The sequence below is a fragment of the Phyllobates terribilis genome, unplaced genomic scaffold (genome assembly GCF_046119375.1).
Source record: "Phyllobates terribilis strain yellow unplaced genomic scaffold, ASM4611937v1 Scaffold_8__6_contigs__length_399053987, whole genome shotgun sequence".
NCBI lineage: Eukaryota > Metazoa > Chordata > Amphibia > Anura > Dendrobatidae > Phyllobates > Phyllobates terribilis.
In genome coordinates this window covers 382,098,613-382,122,472 of record NW_027362768.1, presented here as the reverse complement: position 1 = coordinate 382,122,472, position 23,860 = coordinate 382,098,613, and the positions used below count along the sequence as shown (strand labels likewise).

General features: G+C 46.8%; 1 protein-coding gene across 6 annotated transcripts in view; it reads left to right on the top strand.

Annotated features, from left to right (window-relative positions):
- The window catches only part of LOC141157597 (contactin-4-like), a 278,609-nt gene that overhangs the window by 185,026 nt on the left and 69,723 nt on the right, over positions 1-23,860 (top strand). For all 6 annotated transcript variants that reach the window (XM_073645060.1, XM_073645061.1, XM_073645058.1 and 3 more), the window contains one exon: positions 15,802-15,908. In XM_073645060.1, the coding sequence (XP_073501161.1) occupies positions 15,857-15,908 (52 nt within the window). In that variant the 5' untranslated portion in view covers positions 15,802-15,856. The remainder of the gene's footprint in view (positions 1-15,801; positions 15,909-23,860) is intronic.

Below are 23,860 nucleotides of genomic sequence, written 5' to 3'. Positions count from 1 at the left end.
TCAATTTCTGTAGCGGAGAAGCTTTTGACCGATTGAAATGTCATTACATACGGTGGATTCGCGTGTATTGACAAAAAAAGTGCGGTATTAGAGCACAGCGTTTTGGATCCAGCTAAAATACGCTGTGTCCAAAGCGCTACTGGTTGCTGATCTTATGGAAGTAGAGGCTAAACAAACAGCTGTGAGCTGTTATTAATAGCCAGGGAACATGTTTGCCTAATGGCACCTTCCTAGGCTAAAAATAGCAGCGCTCAGAAATTACATGAATGGGAATGCTAATGAGATTGGGGATTGGGTTTATGGGATTAGCTGACACATAGCCCTTTTGTTTGGTGAGGACAAGGTGTCAATCAGACCCTTTCATTACTAACCCTAAGTAAAGTAAAGAGTTACATAAACACACAGACACAGAGCAAACACTTTATTTGAAATACAACACACACATTCTTTAATCATTTAAGTTAACCAATATACTCACCCCAGGTCTAACAGTAATCCAAGGGTTAGGCTGTGTGCCCACGATGAGGATTTAATGGGTTTCTGCGGCTGCATTTCCGCCGCGAAAATGCATTAAAAACACTCGTTAAGTTGTCTGCCATGTATCCCAATGATAATCCGCATGTGCTGTGCACATGCTGCGGAAATTTCCGCTGTGGATTATCATTGCGGAAAAATCTGCAGCACAACCATTTCCTGTGCGTAATCGCGGCGAAATCGCCGCCACTGACTTGCATTGAGCCACATAACATCCACATGTATACATGTATGCATGCGGATGTTATGCGGTTCAATGCGCGGATGGTACCCGGGTTTGGAGAAGAGGAGACTCTCAGTCAGACCCGGGTACCATTAGTAAAAAAAGAATTAAAACGTAAAAAATAAAAAAATCATTATACGCCCCCGGTCTCCTCTCCGGTGGCGTCCTCTGTCCTCGGCGTCCCGCGGTGTTCTCAAAGGACCTGCGGTGACGTCATTTAGTCATGTGATAGTCACGCGACCGCTGACGTTGGCGGTCGCGTGACCTTTCAGCTGACTAAATGACGTCAGCGCAGGTCCTTTGAGAAAACTGCGGGACGCCGAGGACAGAGGACGCCACCGGAGAGGAGACCGGGGGCCATCGGAGAGGTAAGTATAATGTTTTTTTTTTTAGTTTTTACATTTTAATTCTTTTTTTTTTTTTTACTATTTATGCCGCATTTAAAGCAGTATAAGATGGTCACACACTATAAATCCATGCTAGTTGCCGGTTACATGGATTTATATTGTGTGACCAACTTGTCAAGCACTTTCCAAGTGATGCTCAAAATCGCTTGGAAAAGTGCTTGAAACACTGAAAAAACGCTTCTCCCTGGCAGAAAAAACGCATGTAAAATCTGCATCAATTCTGCATCGTGGGCACATAGCCTAAAAGTGATGTCCCACGTTTCTTTTTTTCAAATATCTTTATTTAGCTCTAAAAAGCATTCATTGATGTACAAAAATGCATCAAAAACCGCATCACAATTGCAGCAAAATGTGCGGTTTTTCTGCAGTGTTTTTCCTGCCAAGAGATGCAGAAACCTTAAGGAATTTTCTGCGTTCAAATCCTGAACGTGTGCACATAGCCTAAGGGACATGATTTTTTATTTTTGCTCATGTTCTCTGTCCTCCATACGTGTGACTGGCTGCAGCTGAGCGGTTCCTGAAATACTGCTATCATTGTCATCATTTCCCATCCTGCATGGAGTCCCTGTCCCTTTAAAGAGAATATATCATGAAATGACCCAGTATGTAATCAGGCTTTTGAGTTAAATATATATAATTTTTATTTTATTTTTTTTACTAATTTTGGAAATGTATTTTTTTTTCCTCATCACAACCTGCAATAAAAATTTAAAATCTTGCAACTCTCACACCGGCCACTAGGGTTTATAGACTCTAACTTCCTGTTGTTCACATGTACATTAGCTGCAATGAACAGTCTGCCCCTATATCGTCTACTGATGAATCTAATGAGCGTGTGCAAAGGTCATTATTAGGGGAGGGGGAGAGGGTGAGATGTGATATCACCTTCTGTGAATGGTGGATCCTGTGTCATCTACTGTACTACTGTATATAGAGGTATTATCAGTCATTGTACAGGAGGAGGTGGAGGTGAGCTGCGACATCACCTATTGTGAATGGTGGATCCTGTGTTATCTACTGTATATAGAGGAGTTATCAGTCATTGTACAGGAGGAGGAGGAGGTGAGCTGTGACATCACCTATTGTGAATGGTGGATCCTGTGTTATCTACTGTATATAGAGGTGTTATCAGTCATTGTACAAGAGGAGAAGGTGAGCTGTGACATCACCCATTGTGAATGGTGGATCCTGTGTTATCTACTGTATATAGAGGTGTTATCAGTGATTGTACAGGAGGAGGTGAGCTGTGACATCACCTATTGTGAATGGTGGATCCTGTGTTATCTACTGTATATAGAGGTGTTATCAGTCATTGTACAGGAGGAGGAGGAGGTGAGCTGTGACATTACCTATTGTGAATGGTGGATCCTGTGTTAACACCTCTATATACAGTAGATAACACAGGATCCACCTTTCACAATAGGTGATATCACAGCTCACCTCCTCCTCCCCCTGTACAATCACTGATAACACCTCTATACACAGCTGATGACACAGGATCCACCATTTACAATAGGTGATATCACAGCTCACCTCCTCCTCCTCCTGTACAATGACTGATAACACCTCTATATACAGTAGATATCAGTGATTGTACAGGAGGAGGAGGTGAGCTGTGACATCTCCTATTGTGAATGGTGGATCCTGTGTTATCTACTGTATATAGAGGTGTTATCAGTCATTGTACAGGAGGAGGAGGAGGTGAGCTGTGACATCACCAATTGTGAATGGTGTATCCTGTGTTATCTACTGTATATAGAGGTGTTATCAGTCATTGTACAGGAGGAGGAGGAGGTGAGCTGTGACATCATCTATTGTGAATGGTGGATCATGTGTTATCTACTGTATATAGAGGTGTTATCAGTCATTGTACAGGGGGAGCAGGAGGTGAGCTGTAATATCACCTATTGTGATTGGTGGATCCTGTGTTATCAGCTGTATATAGAGGTTGTCAGGCAAAAGGTATTTTTGCCCGAGTTTTAAAAAAATGAGAGATGTTTTTAAAAAAGAAAACCCCCCCACCCCCTATCCGTTTGTAAGAAGACATAGAGAACTGCAGTGCTGACCCCCACCCTAAGAATTTTTATTAGCGTCGTAAACTCTCAGTGTAGCACAGCTTCTAGCTCAAACTAGATTATTCCCTCCAAAATTGCCATTGTTTAAAAGCTTGTACAGTTAATGTAGAATTTAAAAAACGCACATGACGGTTACTAATCCAGGGAACACATTTTTGGAATGTTCACATCTGCCTGGTTACAATGATATATTTTTCATAACTGAGATACCCCCAGAAATCGAGGAATTGGTTTCTTAGCTTCTGAGCATCATAGAGAGGTCCTGTTTAATATCCATCTGCATGAAAATTAGTGACAGCCAACATGATGTCTCCATCTTGGATGTGGGACCCCCCCACACCAAGATATGAAATCTGAAGGTTTCTATGTTCTATGCAGCTGGGCGGTTTCACAAAACCGAGCCCCCGTGTGAGGTAGACAAAATGGGCGGTTCCTAATAATTTGGCCCTGTTACTAAAAAGCAAATCGGCCATTTTCAGGTCATTCTTCTTAGGGACGTCGAACGCACGCACATCACGCGGCGTAAGAAGAATCACCTCTAATTTCCGGGGAGCCGTCCCCCCCACAGAATCTGAGACCATCACCTTGTGAAGCAGGTTTTTCTATTACTTATCCCTTTTATTTTAATAACTGTTGATGCATATATGTAAATTGTCTCCTTTATAATATCTTGTATATATTTTGTAAACACTGCCCCCCTTTTGGGAGTAAATCATTAATTATTTATCAGTTTCTTTCTTCTTGTCCTATGTCGAGCAAACACGTTCCTCACTCGCTAATTCACGTTACCTACCAGGTACCCGATCCACCTGTTAAGCGATCGGTGGTGGCAGTATACCAGTGTTTATGTGATATTGTGGTTTGAGGGTGGCTGGTCGGAGGTATATATACGTTCCTGGAAGGAACTGGTGGTATATATGCGTCCTGTCACATCACGTGCCGCAATAGTCGACATAAATTAGAGCAGCTGCACCCGTGCTTATCCTCTGTCAATACCGTGTTTGACCAGCAGGATAAGGGGGCGCCAGAGAGCTGCAAGGTCTGACCCAAGAGTGGGTGTTGTTTTCATGACAAATTGGTGGCAGCGGTGGGATCATAGGACATTAGTGATCTGGTTTGAGCAATCATTCCTCTCACTAAAAACTTGCACAAAAGTTTTGAAGATCGAACTCAGTGTTTATTAGATCTGAGACAATACTGTATGTGTAGCAGTTACCCCTACCCTTCTTCGATTTTTCTTTTCTATTTTTATTTTGGTGATCATGGTCGTAGTTGGGGAGTCCTGGTATCACCAGCAGAAAAAGGACACTCTTATTGGAATATGTATAACCAAAGGCATTGACCCCCACGGCAAAAGCAAAGAACAAATGATTTCTGAACTGTTACAAGATGCTGCAGAGCCCGTCCGACAGCAGAGCCCTGATGAGGGGGCGGCCAGCCAAGGCCCGGATGGTGTTGCTGCCGGGGTCCAACCGGTGATTGCCAGCCATACCCGCAACCAGGGTAGTGTGGACCCCCACCTGCAGATGGCCTTGGAGGAGCTCGCCACAGACGATCATGATGGACGACTGCAGCTGATCCTGAAATTCCAGGAGCGGGCTGAGCGACAAGCCCAAGCTGACCGAGAGGCTGCTGAGCGACAAGCTGACCGACAACACCAGCTGGAGCTAGCCCGGATTCAGAAGGAGTCGCCCTCTACGCAGACCCGTGAGTCCAACAGTGCCAGCTGCTTTAAACCTCGTCCTGAGCACTTCCCTGTGATGGAAAAGGATGGGGACTTGGACACATTTCTGCGAGGCTTTGAAAAGGCCTGCAGGCAGTATCAGCTGCCCATCGACCAATGGGCAAGATATTTGACTCCAGGGCTCCGAGGAAAAGCTTTGGAGGTGTTTGCTTCCCTCCCTCGAGAGCAGGATGGAGACTATGAGGCCGTCAAGCAGGCCCTGATAAAAAAGTACCAGCTGACTCCGGAGGTTTACCGGAAAAAATTCAGAACCCTCCAACGTGGACCACATGACACCTACCGTGATGTGGTAGACGGGCTCAGAACCAACTTTGAGCAGTGGATCCAAGGACTGTCAGCGACCACCTTTGAACAGCTAAAGGACCTGATGGTGAAAGACCAGTTCCTGCATCTGTGTCCGACTGAGGTACGGCAGTTCGTGATGGATCGGGAGCCACCTGATGCCAATAAAGCAGCGCAGATCGCAGACACCTACGAGGCTAACCGGAGACCAGAGGTGCGGAAGCCGGTCGTCGCCAGCTGGAAAGGGGGTAAGCCATCAACCACCATCCCTGCCCCTGCCAGCCGACCTTCCGGAGGCCTTTTTCCCGTTGCCAAGGCCCTGCCTGCATCCGATGCCCGCAGGTGTTATTCCTGCAACCAGACTGGTCATCTCAGCGCCACTTGCCCAGAGAAGCAGAGGAAGAACCCCCCATCCAAGGCCCCAGGGCCTAATGCCTCAGTTCTTTTGGTGGGTGGGCCGGTTGGGAGGGCCTGTGAAAACTTTCAGTCTGTCAGGGTGGGGAACACTCTCACTGTAGGCCTCAAGGACACGGGGGCCGAACGAACCCTCATCCGACCCGAACTGGTGTCCCCTGAAGCGCTTATTCCAGGAAAGACCCTGACTGTCACTGGGATTGGGGGCGTCCGATGCCCCTTGCCCATGGCCCGGGTTTTTATTGATTGGGGTGCGGGGAGTGGGGTGAAGGAAGTGGGAGTATCCAAAAACCTACCTGCAAATGTTTTGTTGGGAACTGATTTGGGGAGGATGTTTGCTTATTATGTCCCTGACACCCCTCCCCGATCTGATACGGTTGGTAAGGTTAATACTGATACTGTGAATGTCAATGCTTTACCTGATGATGATGATGATGAGGATGATGATGATGTTGTTGTCTTGGAAGGTACAGGAGAACTCAGCCATGTCACTCTGCGGGGTGATGTTGCTGAGGATCCCCTAGCCGGAGCAAATGTCAGTGCCAAGGGTAATGGGGAGAGGCACGAGGACCATGAAGCAGGTGGTGCTGTGCCAGTGACCAGTGTCACAACAGAAGGTGACCTGGCTGATAGTCGCTGCCCCATACGTAGCACTGTGCCTGAGGTAATGGAGGATGATGGAGAAGTAGTTCTCATGGCCTCGCAGGCTAATGAGACGGGGTTATTCCCCGGGGAGACGGCCTATATAGCCGTTGTTACCCGCAGTCAGAGTGCCCAGAACGCAAGTAACGCCCTGCCTTCTGGACCCTCCTCGAACAGAGGAATAACTGAATCAGGTATGGACCCAGAGCCGGTCCCAGAGGGTCCCAGTGAGGACGTGGCCTTAACCTCACTTCTGGCTTCCTCCAGCCAGGAGTTTCAGGCAGCTCTGCACTCAGATGCTAGCCTGGAGACGTTAAGGAGCCTCGCGGAGAAACCCACCTCCGAGTCGAATAAGGAGAGGGTATTCTGGGACCAAGGGAGCTTGTACCGGGAGACAGTTCCCTGTACACCCCAACAGGAGTGGCTGAGGGAAAGACAGCTGGTCGTCCCCTACCAATTCAGGGATGAGTTGTTGCGGATCGCCCATGAAATTCCACTCGCTGGACACTTGGGGGTCAGCAAAACCAAGGCCCGGCTGTCTCATCACTTTTATTGGCCCAAAATGAGGACAGATGTGGTGAACTACTGTCGATCCTGTACCACGTGTCAAAGAGTGGGAAAGTCAGGGCCGGCCCCCAAAGCCCCCCTGATCTCTTTGCCAGTGATAGAGGAGCCTTTCCAGAGGATTGCTGTGGACATTGTGGGACCACTGGCCATACCCAGCAGCTCTGGAAAACGATTCATCCTTACCGTGGTAGACTATGCTACCCGGTATCCGGAGGCAGTAGCCCTGTCCTCAATTAGGGCGGATAAGGTGGCGGACGCCCTCTTGGCCATCTTTTCGCGAGTAGGATTTCCCAGGGAGATGCTTACCGACCAGGGGACTCAGTTCATGTCACGCTTAATGGAGGCCCTATGTAAGAAAATGCAGGTGCAGCATTTGGTATCGAGTGCGCATCACCCACAGACCAATGGTTTGTGTGAGCGATTCAACGGTACCCTCAAACAGATGTTAAAAATGCTGGTTGAGACCCAGGGTCGCGACTGGGAGCGTTACCTCCCACACCTGCTATTTGCTTACAGAGAGGTTCCACAGGCCTCGACGGGGTTCTCCCCCTTTGAGCTCCTGTATGGCAGGCGTGTCCGAGGACCCCTTGGGTTGATAAGGGAATTCTGGGAAGAAGAGCCGAGCTCCCCAGGAGTGTCCATCGTGGAGTATGTCATGCGCTTCCGTGACAAGATGCAGACCTTGACGCAGTTGGTGCATAACAACATGGCGCAAGCCCAGGCTGACCAGAAGCATTGGTACGACCAGACGCCCGAGAACGGACCTACCAGGTGGGTCAGAAGGTGTGGGTGCTGGTCCCCGTACCAAAGGACAAGCTTCAGGCGGCCTGGGAAGGCCCGTACGTCATTCACCAACAGCTCAACCCGGTCACCTACGTGATCACACTGGACCACGAGCGGGGTAGGCGGAAGGCGTTTCACGTTAATATGATGAAGGCTCATCAAGAACGTGGAACCTGCGTCCTACCGGTCTGCAACCTGCCCGAGGATGGGGAGGATGACCCCCTCTTGGACATGCTCGCCCAAGCGAAGGCCAGCGGGTCCCTAGAGGATGTAGAGCTAAGCGACTTGCTATCCGCAGACCAGAGGTCTCAGATGCAAGCAGTGCTGAAACCCTTCCAAGCAGTGTTCACCAACCTGCCTGGCAGGACTGAAGTGGCGGTCCATGAAGTGGACACCGGGAATCATGCCCCACTCCGGCGGACAGCCTATCGAATCTCCGACGAGGTGCAGCATGTCATGCGCCAGGAGGTCGAGGAGATGCTGCAGTTGGGGGTGATTAAGCGGTCCAAGAGCGCGTGGGCCTCACCTGTAGTCCTGGTGCCTAAGAAGGACCGGACCACCCGGTTCTGTGTGGACTACAGGGGGCTCAACGCTATCACCGCCTCTGACGCACAACCAATGCCACGCATTGAGGAGCTGCTGGAGCGGTTAGCCAGCGCGAGCTATCTCTCCATTATGGATTTGAGTCGGGGATATTGGCAGATTCCCTTGAGCCCCGGGGCCCAGGAGAAGTCTGCCTTTATCACCCCCTTCGGATTGTATGAATCCACGGTCATGCCCTTCGGCATGAAAAATGCCCCTGCCACGTTCCAGCGAATGGTCAACCACCTGCTCCAGGGACTGGAGAGGTACGCAGTGGCGTACCTGGATGACATTGCCATCTTCAGTCCCACCTGGGAGGATCACCTCAAGCATCTGCAGCAGGTGCTCAGGCGCATTCACCAGGCGGGCTTGACCATCAAGCCGGGAAAGTGCCAGATGGGCATGAACGAGGTCCACTACCTGGGGCACCGGGTAGGTGGGGGTACTCTGAAGCCAGAGCCTGGGAAGGTGGACGCTATCGTGTCCTGGCCCACCCCCAGGACCAAGAAGCAGGTGCAGTCCTTCTTGGGCACCGCAGGGTACTATAGACGCTTTGTGCAGGACTATAGTAGCCTTGCGAAGCCCTTGACAGACCTCACCAGGAAGAGCCTACCCCATTCCGTCAAATGGACGGATGAATGCGAGGTGGCCTTTAGGGCTTTGAAGACTGCCCTGAGCAGCTCTCCTGTACTAAAGGCGGTCGACGGCACACGGCCACTCTTAGTACAGACCGACGCCAGTGAGTTTGGCCTCGGTGCTGTACTCAGCCAGGTCGACTCGGGGAACCAAGAACACCCCGTGTTGTACCTAAGCCGGAAACTGCTGCCGAGGGAAGTGGCCTATTCCACCATAGAGCCTTACTTGTACGGGCGCCCCTTCACTGTCGCGACTGACCACAACCCCCTGAGTTGGCTGCACACCATGTCAGGTGCCAACGGAAGGTTGTTACGCTGGAGCCTCACCCTCCAGCAGTACGACTTTACCGTTCAACACCGCAAGGGCAGCGAGCATGGCAATGCCGATGGGTTGTCCCGGCGAGGGGAGCCTCCAGACATACGCTTGGAGGAGTACCAGAAGGTCCTACCTCCATAGCGCAGTCTAAAAGGGGGAGGTGTCAGGCAAAAGGTATTTTTGCCCGAGTTTTAAAAAAATGAGAGATGTTTTTAAAAAAGAAAACCCCCCCACCCCCTATCCGTTTGTAAGAAGACATAGAGAACTGCAGTGCTGACCCCCACCCTAAGAATTTTTATTAGCGTCGTAAACTCTCAGTGTAGCACAGCTTCTAGCTCAAACTAGATTATTCCCTCCAAAATTGCCATTGTTTAAAAGCTTGTACAGTTAATGTAGAATTTAAAAAACGCACATGACGGTTACTAATCCAGGGAACACATTTTTGGAATGTTCACATCTGCCTGGTTACAATGATATATTTTTCATAACTGAGATACCCCCAGAAATCGAGGAATTGGTTTCTTAGCTTCCGAGCATCATAGAGAGGTCCTGTTTAATATCCATCTGCATGAAAATTAGTGACGGCCAACATGATGTCTCCATCTTGGATGTGGGACCCCCCCACACCAAGATATGGAATCTGAAGGTTTCTATGTTCTATGCAGCTGGGCGGTTTCACAAAACCGAGCCCCCGTGTGAGGTAGACAAAATGGGCGGTTCCTAATAATTTGGCCCTGTTACTAAAAAGCAAATCGGCCATCTTCAGGTCATTCTTCTTAGGGACGTCGAACGCACGCACATCACGCGGCGTAAGAAGAATCACCTCTAATTTCCGGGGAGCCGTCCCCCCCACAGAATCTGAGACCATCACCTTGTGAAGCAGGTTTTGCTATTACTTATCCCTTTTATTTTAATAACTGTTGATGCCTACATGTAAATTGTCTCCTTTATAATATCTTGTATATATTTTGTAAACACTGCCCCCCTTTTGGGAGTAAATCATTAATTATTTATCAGTTTCTTTCTTCTTGTCCTATGTCGAGCAAACACGTTCCTCACTCGCTAATTCACGTTACCTACCAGGTACCCGATCCACCTGTTAAGCGATCGGTGGTGGCAGTATACCAGTATTTATGTGATATTGTGGTTTGAGGGTGGCTGGTCGGAGGTATATATACGTTCCTGGAAGGAACTGGTGGTATATATACGTCCTGTCACATCACGTGCCACAATAGTCGACATAAATTAGAGCAGCTGCACCCGTGCTTATCCTCTGTCAATACCGTGTTTGACCAGCAGGATAAGGGGGCGCCAGAGAGCTGCAAGGTCTGACCCAAGAGTGGGTGTTGTTTTCATGACAGAGGTGTTATCAGACATTGTACAGGAAGAGGAGGTGAGCTGTGACATCTCCTATTGTGAGTGGTGGATCCTGTGTTATCTACTGTATATAGAGGTGTTATCAGTCATTGTGCAGGAGGAGGAGGTGAGCTGTGACATCACCTATTGTGAGTGGTGGATCCTGTATTATCAGCTGTATATAGAAGTGTTATCAGACATTGTACAGGAGGAGGAGGAGATGAGCTGTGACATAACCTATTGTGAGTGGTGGATCCTGTATTATCAGCTGTATATAGAAGTGTTATCAGACATTGTACAGGAGGAGGAGGAGGTGAGCTGTGACATCACCTATTGTGATTGGTGGATCATGTGTTATCAGCTGTATATAGAGGTGTTATCAGACATTGTACAGGAGGAGGAGGAGGTGAGCTGTGACATCTCCTATTGTGAGTGGTGGATCCTGTATTATCATCTATATATAGAGAAGTTATCAGTTAAGGTAATCCTGCCTCTGATAATCAGAAAACTGCTGAAAACTAAAGTCTATAAAAGCCCCTGTGGTCGCCGTGAAATTTTCTAATTACTATTTTTTTAAGTACAGATCATTATATGAAAAAAAAAAACATCGCCAAAACTTTCTATAACACAGAATCATTTCTGACGACACGTTCCCTTTAAGAACTCCATGTTTTTTTTCTAGATCAGAAATACTGATACTAAACCAATTCCTATGATTCCATTTCTCCTGCTATAATGTAGAGGTATAGCTGATGTATCTGTGCCTGTGTCTCCCTGTATATCCCGGCGCACACAGCGCCTGCTGCACCTGCTCGTATATAATGCAGCCACGGCAGCCGCACCTGTTCACACTTGGATCTTTCTGATGATGATCAGGTTTTTGCTGCCCTCTGATTCCTGTCTTCTGCTGTAAGCGGCTTTCAGATGGACGCAGAAATTCACAGACCGGTCAGGTCCATATCTAGAGGTGGGACTGGGCCCCTGTGCAGCTCCGCGCGCTTCTCCTCATGGCCGACTGGTGCAGCAGCCGCCGGCTATAGTGATAGTAATAATTTTATTTACCGTATATAGCGCCAATATATTTCACAGCACTTTACAATTAGCTATAGAAGCATGCACTGTCTGATCAAACACAAGAGATGCCTGCGCGCTGTACATGATGGCTCTCACACATCTGCACAGTGACTGACATTGGTCAGTGTTCACAAAGGCCAAAAATGTGTCCGACTGAACGCAGCCCTCCTAGCTGAATGGCAGGTGAGCGTTTTCTGTGCTGGATCTTGCTACAATTAATCTGTTGCAAAATCTGCATGTGCTACATCCGGATTGTGCTACATCCGGTTTGTGCTACATCCGGATTGTGCTGCGGATTGTGCTACATCCGGATTGTGCTACATCCGGATTGTGCTGCGGATTGTGCTACATCCGGATTGTGCTACATCCGGATTGTGCTGCGGATTGTGCTACATCCGGATTGTGCTACATCCGGATTGTGCTGCGGATTGTGCTACATCCGGATTGTGCTGCGGATTGTGCTACATCCGGATTGTGCTACATCCGGATTGTGCTGCGGATTGTGCTACATCCGGATTGTGCTACATCCGGATTGTGCTGCGGATTGTGCTACATCCGGATTGTGCTGCAGATTGTGCTACATCCGGATTGTGCTGCGGATTGTGCTACATCCGGATTGTGCTGTGGATTGTGCTACATCCGGATTGTGCTGTGGATTGTACTACATCCAGATTGTGCTGTGGATTGTACTACATCCAGATTGTGCTGTGGATTGTACTACATCCGGATTAAGCTGCGGATTGTGCTACATCCGGATTGTGCTGCGGATTGTGCTACATCCGGATTATGCTGCGGATTGTGCTACATCCGGATTGTGCTGCGGATTGTGCTACATCCGGATTGTGCTACATCCGGATTGTGCTACATCCGGATTGTGCTGTGGATTGTGCTACATCCCGATTGTGCTGCGGATTGTGCTGCAGATTGTGCTGCAGATTGTGCTACATCCGGATTGTGCTGCGGATTGTGCTACATCCGGATTGTGCTGTGGATCGTGCTGCGGATTGTGCTACATCCGGATTGTGCTGCGGATTGTGCTGTAGATTGTGCTGCGGATTGTGCTACATCCGGATTGTGCTGTGGATCGTGCTGCGGATTGTGCTACATCCGGATTGTGCTGCGGATTGTGCTGTGGATTGTCCGGATGAAAATGAAAAATTAGAAGGCACTCAACGGGGTGAATAAAACTCGCTTCTTTATTATTTCATCTGTAAAATCACAAGCTGGGCGGTATACGTGTTACACCTGTATGCTGACAAATTCTAATTTGTCTCACGTGTGGAACTTTAAAACTGTGCTGTGGATTGTACTACATCTGGATTGTGCTGTGGATTGTACTACATGTGGATTGTACTAGATCTGGATTGTGCTGTGGATTGTACTACATCCGGATTGTGCTGTGGATTGTACTACATCTGGATTGTGCTGTGGATTGTACTACATCTGGATTGTGCTGTGGATTGTACTACATCCGGATTGTGCTGTGGATTGTACTACATTCGGATTGTGCTGTGGATTGTGCTACATCCAGATTGTGCTGTGGTTTGTACTACATCCGGATTGTGCTGTGGTTTGTACTACATCCGGATTGTGCTGTGGATTGTACTACATCCGGATTGTGCTGTGGATTGTACTACATCCGGATTGTGCTGTGGATTGTACTACATTCGGATTGTGCTGTGGATTGTGCTACATCCAGATTGTGCTGTGGTTTGTACTACATCCGGATTGTGCTGTGGTTTGTACTACATCCGGATTGTGCTGTGGTTTGTACTACATCCGGATTGTGCTGTGGATTGTACTACATCCGGATTGTGCTGTGGATTGTACTACATCCGGATTGTGCTGTGGATTGTACTACATTCGGATTGTGCTGTGGATTGTACTACATCCGGATTGTGCTGTGGATTGTACTCCATCCAGATTGTGCTGTAGATTATGCTGTGGATTGTGCTACATCCGGATTGTGCTGTAGAATATGCTGTGGATTGTGCTACATCCGGATTGTGCTGTGGATTGTACTACATCCGGATTGTGCTGTAGATTGTACTACATCCGGATTGTGCTGTAGATTATGCTGTGGATTGTGATACATCCGGATTGTGCTACATCCGGATTGTGCTGCGGATTGTGCTACATCCGGATCGTGCTACATCCTGATTGTGCTGTGGATTGTACTACATCCGGATTGTGCTGTGGATTGTGCTACATCCGGATTGTGCTGTGGATTGTGCTGTGGATTGTACTACATCCGGATTTTGCTGTGGATTGTACTACATCCGGATTGTGTTGCGGATTGTGCTACATCCGGATTGTGCTGCGGATTGTGCTACATCCGGATTGTGCTGTAGATTGTGCTGCAGATTGTGCTACATCCGGATTGTGCTGCAGATTTTGCTACATCCGGATTGTGCTGTGGATTGTGCTGCGGATTGTGCTACATCCAGATTGTACTACATTCGGATTGTGCTGTGGATTGTACTACATTCGGATTGTGCTGTGGATTGTACTACATTCGGATTGTGCTGTGGATTGTACTACATCTGGATTGTGCTGTGGATTGTACTACATTCGGATTGTGCTGTGGATTGTACTACATTCGGATTGTGCTGTGGATTGTACTACATCCAGATTGTGCTGTGGATTGTGTTACATTCAGATTGTGTTGTAGATTCACTGCTGTAAGAGTAAATCCACTAAATCTGTAGGTAAAATCCACAGCAATAAGTGGAAAAATGTGCAGTGGATTACAATACCGGACAAGATTCCAAGAGTTTACAAATCGCGCTCTGAAGACTTTTTTGCACGGAAATGGACTTGTGGTGCGGATTAACGCAGCCGGAGCGAATCTGTGTCACAATCCACAGATTTATTTTTCAGATTTGCAGCAGGATCCGCGGTGATGGTTTATGTCTGACTCTCCCTGTGCCTCCAGTATGTTGGGCCTTTGTGCCTCCAGAGTGATTCCTTTCCCGATTATCTCTGCCTGCAGTGTGGCTGCGGGATATCCTCCTCCTCCTCCTGACGGCCGGTGCCTCCTGCGATCCTTGTCCGGTCGGTGTGCGGTGGCATTAGGCTGCAGCGTGCCGTGTATAGATACAGATCGCGCCACGTGTTCCCAGCAGAGATCTCTACAGATGATGCAGTGTTACATTTCCATTGATCTGAGGATCTCTTAACCTAACATCAATATGTCGGATGGGAGAGGTTGTAATATTTCCAGCAGGGGCCGTGCACGTCTCGTGTGCGCTCTGCACGTCCCTTGTGCACCCTGCACGTCTTGTGTGCGCTCTGCACGTCCCTTGTGCGCCCTGCACGTCTTGTGTGCGCCCTGCACGTCTTGTGTGCGCCCTGCACGTCTTGTGTGCACCCTGCACGTCTCGTGTGCGCCCTGCACGTCTCGTGTGCGCTCTGCACGTCCCTTGTGCGCCCTGCACGTCTTGTGTGCGCTCTGCACGTCCCTTGTGCGCCCTGCACGTCTTGTGTGCACCCTGCACGTCTCGTGTGTGCTCTACACGTCCCTTGTGCGCCCTGCACATCTCGTGTGCGCTCTGCACGTCTCGTGTGTGCTATGCACGTCTCGTGTGTGCTCTACACGTCCCTTGTGCGCCCTGCACGTCTCGTGTGCGCCCTGCACGTCTCGTGTGCGCTCTGCACGTCTCGTGTGTGCTTTGCACGTCTCGTGTGCGCCCTGCACGTCTCGTGTGTGCTTTGCACGTCTCGTGTGCGCCCTGCACGTCTCGTGTGTGCCCTGCACGTCTCGTGTGCGCTCTGCACGTCTCGTGTGTGCTTTGCACATCTCGTGTGCGCCCTGCACGTCTCGTGTGCGCTTTGCACGTCTCGTGTGCGCCCTGCACGTCTCGTGTGCGCTCTGCACGTCTCGTGTGTGCTCTGCACGTCTCGTTTGCGCCCTGCACGTCCCTTGTGCGCCCTGCACGTCTCCTGTGCGCTCTGCACGTCCTGTGTGCGCTCTGCACGTCTTGTGGGCGCTCTGCTCTGGACTGCCGGCTGCAGCCGGTGTCTCGGAGTCACAGCCGCTGCAGCGCGGTCGATGATTGTATTATTGAGGATCAGCCTCTCCGGGGAGGCAGGACGGGATCGATGGGATAAGAGGCCGCCTCGTCCTCTCCTCTATTGGATTCTAAACTTGCTGCTTCTCTCCCACAGATAAAAGCGTAAAGTTGCCGCAGATCCGAGAGACGTCCGACCCCACGAAGCGAGGATGAGGTTGCTATGGAAACTGCTGGCGCTTCGCTGGTTCGTGTGTCTTGCAGGTAACATTTCCATTCACTTTTCCTGATGTTATAACCCTTAGTCCTTCCCAGAGAATTCAGGTCCCACTGCAGGGGCCAATTAAAGATCCGCTCGTCTGGCGCTGCGCCCGCTCAGTATTGGGGGTGCTGACTGCAGATTCCTGGGGTGGTCTCATGTTTCTCTGTCCAGCTTTTCGCACTTCTTCGCATATCACCGGTAAATCCAACGTGACAGCGCGTCACTCATCATCCTCGGCGTCACTCATCATCCTCGGCGTCACTCATCATCCTCAGCGTCACTCATCGTCCTCAGCGTCACTCATCATCCTCCGCGTCACTCATCGTCAATCATCATCCTCGGGGTCACTCATCATCCTCATCGTCACTCATCATCCTCGGCGTCACTCATCATTACTCATCATCCTCGGCGTCACTCATGTCCTCATCATCACTCATCGTTGCTCATCGTCCTCGGCATCACTCATCGTCTTCATCGTCACTCATCGTCCTCATCATCACTCATCATCCTCATCGTCACTCATCATCCTAGGCGTCACTCATCATCCTCATTGTCAATCATCATCACTCATCATCCTCATCGTCCTCATCATCCTCGGCGTCACTCCTCATCCTCGGCGTCACTCATCATCCTCGGCGTCACTCATCGTCCTCGGCGTCACTCATCGTCCTCGGCATCACTAGACGTCACTCATTGTCCTCACCATCCTCAGCATCACTCGTCATAACTCATCATCCTCGGCGTCACTCATCGTCCTCGGCGTGACTTATTGTCCTCATCGTTCTTGGCATCACTCGTCGTCACTCATCGTCCTCGGCGTCACTCATGGTCCTTATAATCCTCTGCGTCATTCATCATCCTCGGCGTCACTCATCGTCCTCATCCTCCTCAGCGTCATTCATCATCCTCGGCATCACTCAGCCTCCTTGGCGTCACTCAGCCTCCTTGGCGTCACTCATCGTCCTCATCCTCCTCGGCGTCACTCATCCTCCTCGGCGTCACTCATCCTCCTCGGCGTCACTCATCCTCCTCATCATCCTCGGCATCACTCATCCTCCTCAGCGTCACTCATGGTCCTTATAATCCTCTGCGTCATTCATCATCCTCGGCGTCACTCATCGTCCTCATCCTCCTCAGCGTCATTCATCATCCTCGGCATCACTCATCCTCCTTGGCGTCACTCAGCCTCCTTGGCTTCACTCATCGTCCTCATCCTCCTCAGCGTCACTCATCCTCCTCGGCGTCTCTCATCCTCCTCGGCGTCACTCATCCTCCTCATCATCCTCGGCGTCACTCATCCTCCTCGGCGTCACTCATCCTCCTCATCCTCCTCGGCGTCACTCATCCTCCTCATCCTCCTCGGCGTCACTCATCCTCCTCATCCTCCTCAGCGTCACTCATCCTCCTCGGCGTCTCTCATCCTCCTCGGCGTCACTCATCCTCCTCATCCTCCTCGGCGTCACTCATCCTCCTCGGCGTCCTCGGCGTCTCGCATGGACCGGCTGTTCTCTGTATGTATATAGACAAGACTTGCTGTAAACATTTCTTGTGTTTTATATTGTGTGAAAAATGCAGAAATAATCAATGCTACAAACAGAGCAGCCAATCTGAGCAAGCTGAGATGCAGTGTAAAGTAAGGGGGGGAAGACCTAGCAGCAGTCTGATGAGACACAACTAGGATTGTGGATTACACTTGAAACTCCAATGGACTAGGCTGGAGTCGCTACAATAGATTCACCCTAATGGATCACAGCTGCAGTGTAAAGTATGGAGGATGGGGAGGGGACTAAGCAGCAGTCTGATCCTTTGATGAGATAGAAGCTATATTTCAGACTCCCTAATTATGGTTCGGCCCTTATGGATCAAAGCTGCAGTGTAAAACATGGGGAACAAATGATGGTTGAAGGCTGCAGCGCTGCAGGAAGGAGATTTTATGTGATCACTGACTCCCTGTAGACAATGCAGCGAGAGCGTCACTCCATAGTGGAGACCTGTATACCTCCCCAGAAATGGCTCCTGTGCCAGATGGCAGGATTGCTACCTCCTGTATCTGGGACTGGCATAATGGGCTCCTGCCAAAGTTAGGAGTAAGCAAAACTTTTTGAGATGTTTATTTGTCTTCTTTGCAAATCTCCGGATACTTTAAGTTCTTTATTATTCCTAAGAGCTGAAATCTGTATTTTCCTGCAGCTCTGGATTTGATGCCCGTAGACCGGACCATATTTATTATTTCCGCTGATACACGACAGTAATGCATCACTTACCAGCACCATCAACAGATCCTCACCCTGATAAAAGCAATTCCAGCTGACCTTAAAGTAATTTGTCTGAGCTCCTTCAGCCTCATCCCTCCTCCTGCATCTGATTTATTTATCACATAGACTGGCACAAAGTCAGCCGACGGGCACTGCCCAGACTGAGATCAGCAGCGAGCACCCGAGCCGCCGAGGCGCGAGGCGGAATAACAACTGTAAGGACAGAGAAGAAAGATATAAAGCCGTATAACAGTCAGATGTATCACAAGGGGCAGTATTATAGTAGTTATATTCTTGTACATAGGGGGCAGTATTATAGTAGTTTTATTCTTGTACATAGGGGCAGTATTATAGTAGTTATATTCTTGTACATAGAGGGCAGTATTATAGTAGTTATATTCTTGTACATAGGAGCAGTATTATAGTAGTTATATTCTTGTACATAGGGGGCAGTATTATAGTAGTTATATTCTTGTACATAGGGGGCAGTATTATAGTAGTTATATTCTTGTACATAGGGGGCAGTATTATAGTAGTTATATTCTTGTACATAGGGGCAGTATTATAGTAGTTATATTCTTGTACATAGGGGGCAGTATTATAGTAGTTATATTCTTGTACATAGGGGGCAGTATTATAGTAGTTATATTCTTGTACATAGGGGGCAGTATTATAGTAGTTATATTCTTGTACATAGGAGCAGTATTATAGTAGTTATATTCTTGTACATAGGGGGCAGTATTATAGTAGTTATATTCTTGTACATAGGGGGGCAGTATTATAGTAGTTATATTCTTGTACATAGGAGCAGTATTATAGTAGTTATATTCTTGTACATAGGGGCAGTATTATAGTAGTTATATTCTTGTACATAGGGGGCAGTATTATAGTAGTTATATTCTTGTACATAGGGGCAGTATTATAGTAGTTATATTCTTGTACATAGGGGCAGTATTATAGTAGTTATATTCTTGTACATAGGGGCAGTATTATAGTAGTTATATTCTTGTACATAGGGGCAGTATTATAGTAGTTATATTCTTGTACATAGGGGCAGTATTATAGTAGTTATATTCTTGTACATAGGAGCAGTATTATAGTAGTTATATTCTTGTACATAGGGGCAGTATTATAGTAGTTATATTCTTGTACATAGGAGCAGTATTATAGCAGTTATATTCTTGTACATAGGGGGCAGTATTATAGCAGTTATATTCTTGTACATAGGGGCAGTATTATAGCAGTTATATTCTTGTACATAGGAGCAGTATTATAGTAGTTATATTCTTGTACATAGGTGCAGTATTATAGTAGTTATATTCTTGTACATAGCGGCAGTATTATAGTAGTTATATTCTTGTACATAGGGGGCAGTATTATAGTAGTTATATTCTTGTACATAGGGGGCAGTATTATAGTAGTTATATTCTTGTACATAGGGGGCAGTATTATAGTAGTTATATTCTTGTACTTAGGAGCAGTATTATAGTAGTTATATTCTTGTACATAGGAGCAGTATTATAGTAGTTATATTCTTGTACATAGGGGCAGTATTATAGTAGTTATATTCTTGTACATAGGGGCAGTATTATAGTAGTTATATTCTTGTACATAGGAGCAGTATTATAGTAGTTATATTCTTGTACATAGGGGCAGTATTATAGTAGTTATATTCTTGTACATAGGGGGCAGTATTATAGTAGTTATATTCTTGTACATAGGGGGAAGTATTATAGTAGTTATATTCTTGTACGTAGGGGCAGTATTATAGTAGTTATATTCTTGTACATAGGGGGCAGTATTATAGTAGTTATATTCCTGTACATAGGGGCAGTATTATAGTAGTTATATTCTTTTACATAGGGGGCAGTATTATAGTAGTTATATTCCTGTACATAGGGGGCAGTATTGTAGTAGTTATATTCTTGTACATAGGGGCAGTATTATAGTAGTTATATTCTTGTACATAGGGGCAGTATTATAGTAGTTATATTCTTGTACATAGGGGCAGTATTATAGTAGTTATATTCTTGTACATAGGAGCAGTATTATAGTAGTTATATTCTTGTACATAGTGGCAGTATTATAGTAGTTATATTCTTGTACATAGGGGCAGTATTATAGTAGTTATATTCTTGTACATAGGGGCAGTATTATAGTAGTTATATTCTTGTACATAGGGGGCAGTATTATAGTGGTTATATTCTTGTACATAGGAGCAGTATTATAGTAGTTATATTCTTGTACATAGTGGCAGTATTATAGTAGTTATATTCTTGTACATAGGGGCAGTATTATAGTAGTTATATTCTTGTACATAGGGGCAGTATTATAGTAGTTATATTCTTGTACATAGGGGGCAGTATTATAGTAGTTATATTCTTGTACATAGGGGGCAGTATTATAGTAGTTATATTCTTGTACATAGGGGGCAGTATCATAGTAGTTATATTCTTGTACATAGGGGCAGTATTATAGTAGTTATATTCTTGTACATAGGGGCAGTATTATAGTAGTTATATTCTTGTACATAGGGGGCAGTATTATAGTAGTTAGATTCTTGTACATAGGAGCAGTATTATAGTAGTTATATTCTTGTACATAGGGGGCAGTATTATAGTAGTTATATTCTTGTACATAGGGGCAGTATTATAGTAGTTATATTCTTGTACATAGGGGCAGTATTATAGTAGTTATATTCTTGTACATAGGGGGCAGTATTATAGTAGTTATATTCTTGTACATAGGAGCAGTATTATAGTAGCTATATTCTTGTACATAGGGAGCAGTATTATAGTAGTTATATTCTTGTACATAGGGAGCAGTATTATAGTAGTTATATTCTTGTACATAGGGGGCAGAATTATAGTAGTTATATTCTTGTACATAGGGGGCAGTATTATAGTAGTTATATTCTTGTACATAGGGAGCAGTATTATAGTAGTTATATTCTTGTACATAGGGAGCAGTATTATAGTAGTTATATTCTTGTACATAGGAGCAGTATTATAGTTGTTATATTCTTGTTCATAGGGGGCAGTATTATAGTAGTTATATTCTTGTATATAGGAGCAGTATTATAGTAGTTATATTCTTGTACATAGGGGCAGTATTATAGTAGTTATATACTTGTACATAGGACTAGTATTATAGTAGCTATATTCTTGTACATAGGGGGCAGTATTATAGTAGTTATATTCTTGTACATAGGGGGCAGTATTATAGTGGTTATATTCTTGTACATAGGGGCAGTATTATAGTAGTTATATTCTTGCACATAGGGGCAGTATTATCTATATATATAATTGTCTTATCCCTTCTGTCTGTCTGTCTGTCTGTCTGTCCTGGAAATCCCGCGTCGCTCATTGGTCCGGCAGCGGCCAATCAGCGTCGCGGGATTTCTGAAAAAAGATGGCGGCCGTTAGCGGCTCATCTGGCGGACGGAGGTCAGCGGCGATGCAGCGGGGAGATAAGCGGCGCTAGCAGCACAACTACCCCGACCGGCGCCACTGACCTCCATGCGGCTAACATCTGAAGATCAGCGGCTAGGGCCGCTGATCTCCCGACAGCAAGTGTGAACGGAGGACCGGGGAGCGGCGCCGCTGGTCGGGATGCTTCTGCTGCGAGCAGTCGCTCATGTCCCGGGTTCTCACAGCAGAAGTAGCCGCACAAGCAGCGCCGCTCCCGGGCCAACACTAATACAACGCTGATTGGTCGCGGCCGGCCACTGCGACCAATCAGTGAGATGGGCGGCAAATTTAAACGCCGCTCTGCTGATTGGTCGCGGTGGCCGACCGCTACCAATCAGCGATTTTGGCGACAAATTTAAACAATGTTCTGCTGATTGCGCCCGGTCGGCCACATACATATTCTAGAATACCCTATGCGTTAGAATCGGGCCACCATCTAGTAGTAGTTATATTCTTGTACATAGGGGGCAGTATTATAGTAGTTATATTCTTGTACATAGGGGGCAGTATTATAGTAGTTATATTCTTGTACATAGGGGGAAGTATTATAGTAGTTATATTCTTGTACGTAGGGGCAGTATTATAGTAGTTATATTCTTGTACATAGGGGGCAGTATTATAGTAGTTATATTCCTGTACATAGGGGCAGTATTATAGTAGTTATATTCTTTTACATAGGGGGCAGTATTATAGTAGTTATATTCCTGTACATAGGGGGCAGTATTGTAGTAGTTATATTCTTGTACATAGGGGCAGTATTATAGTAGTTATATTCTTGTACATAGGAGCAGTATTATAGTAGCTATATTCTTGTACATAGGGAGCAGTATTATAGTAGTTATATTCTTGTACATAGGGAGCAGTATTATAGTAGTTATATTCTTGTACATAGGGGGCAGAATTATAGTAGTTATATTCTTGTACATAGGGGGCAGTATTATAGTAGTTATATTCTTGTACATAGGGAGCAGTATTATAGTAGTTATATTCTTGTACATAGGGAGCAGTATTATAGTAGTTATATTCTTGTACATAGGGGGCAGTATTATAGTAGTTATATTCTTGTACATAGGGAGCAGTATTATAGTAGTTATATTCTTGTACATAGGGGCAGTATTATAGTAGTTATATTCTTGTACATAGGGGTAGTATTATAGTAGTTATATTCTTGTACATAGGGGGCAGTATTATAGTAGTTATATTCTTGTACATAGGGAGCAGTATTATAGTAGTTATATTCTTGTACATAGGGAGCAGTATTATAGTAGTTATATTCTTGTACATAGGGGGCAGTATTATAGTAGTTATATTCTTGTACATAGGGGGCAGTATTATAGTAGTTATATTCTTGTACATAGGGGGCAGTATTATAGTAGTTATATTCTTGTACATAGGAGCAGTATTATAGTTGTTATATTCTTGTACATAGGGGGCAGTATTATAGTAGTTATATTCTTGTATATAGGAGCAGTATTATAGTAGTTATATTCTTGTACATAGGGGCAGTATTATAGTAGTTATATACTTGTACATAGGACTAGTATTATAGTAGCTATATTCTTGTACATAGGGGGCAGTATTATAGTAGTTTTATTCTTGTACATAGGGGGCAGTATTATAGTGGTTATATTCTTGTACATAGGGGCAGTATTATAGTAGTTATATTCTTGTACATAGGGGCAGTATTATCTATATATATAATTGTCTTATCCCTTCTGTCTGTCTGTCTGTCTGTCTGTCCTGGAAATCCCGCGTCGCTCATTGGTCCGGCAGCGGCCAATCAGCGTCGCGGGATTTCTGAAAAAAGATGGCGGCCGTTAGCGGCTCATCTGGCGGACGGAGGTCAGCGGCGATGCAGCGGGGAGATAAGCGGCGCTAGCAGCACAACTACCCCGACCGGCTAGGGCCGCTGATCTCCCGACAGCAAGTGTGAACGGAGGACCGGGGAGCGGCGCCGCTGGTCGGGATGCTTCTGCTGCGAGCAGTCGCTCATGTCCCGGGTTCTCACAGCAGAAGTAGCCGCACAGGCAGCGTCGCTCCCCGGTCCTCGCTAATACGGAGCCGCACAAGCAGCGCCGCTCCCGGGCCAACACTAATACAACGCTGATTGGTCGCGGCCGGTGACTGCGACCAATCAGCGAGATGGGCGGCAAATTTAAACGCCGCTCTGCTGATTGGTCGCGGTGGCCGACCGCTACCAATCAGCGATTTTGGCGACAAATTTAAACA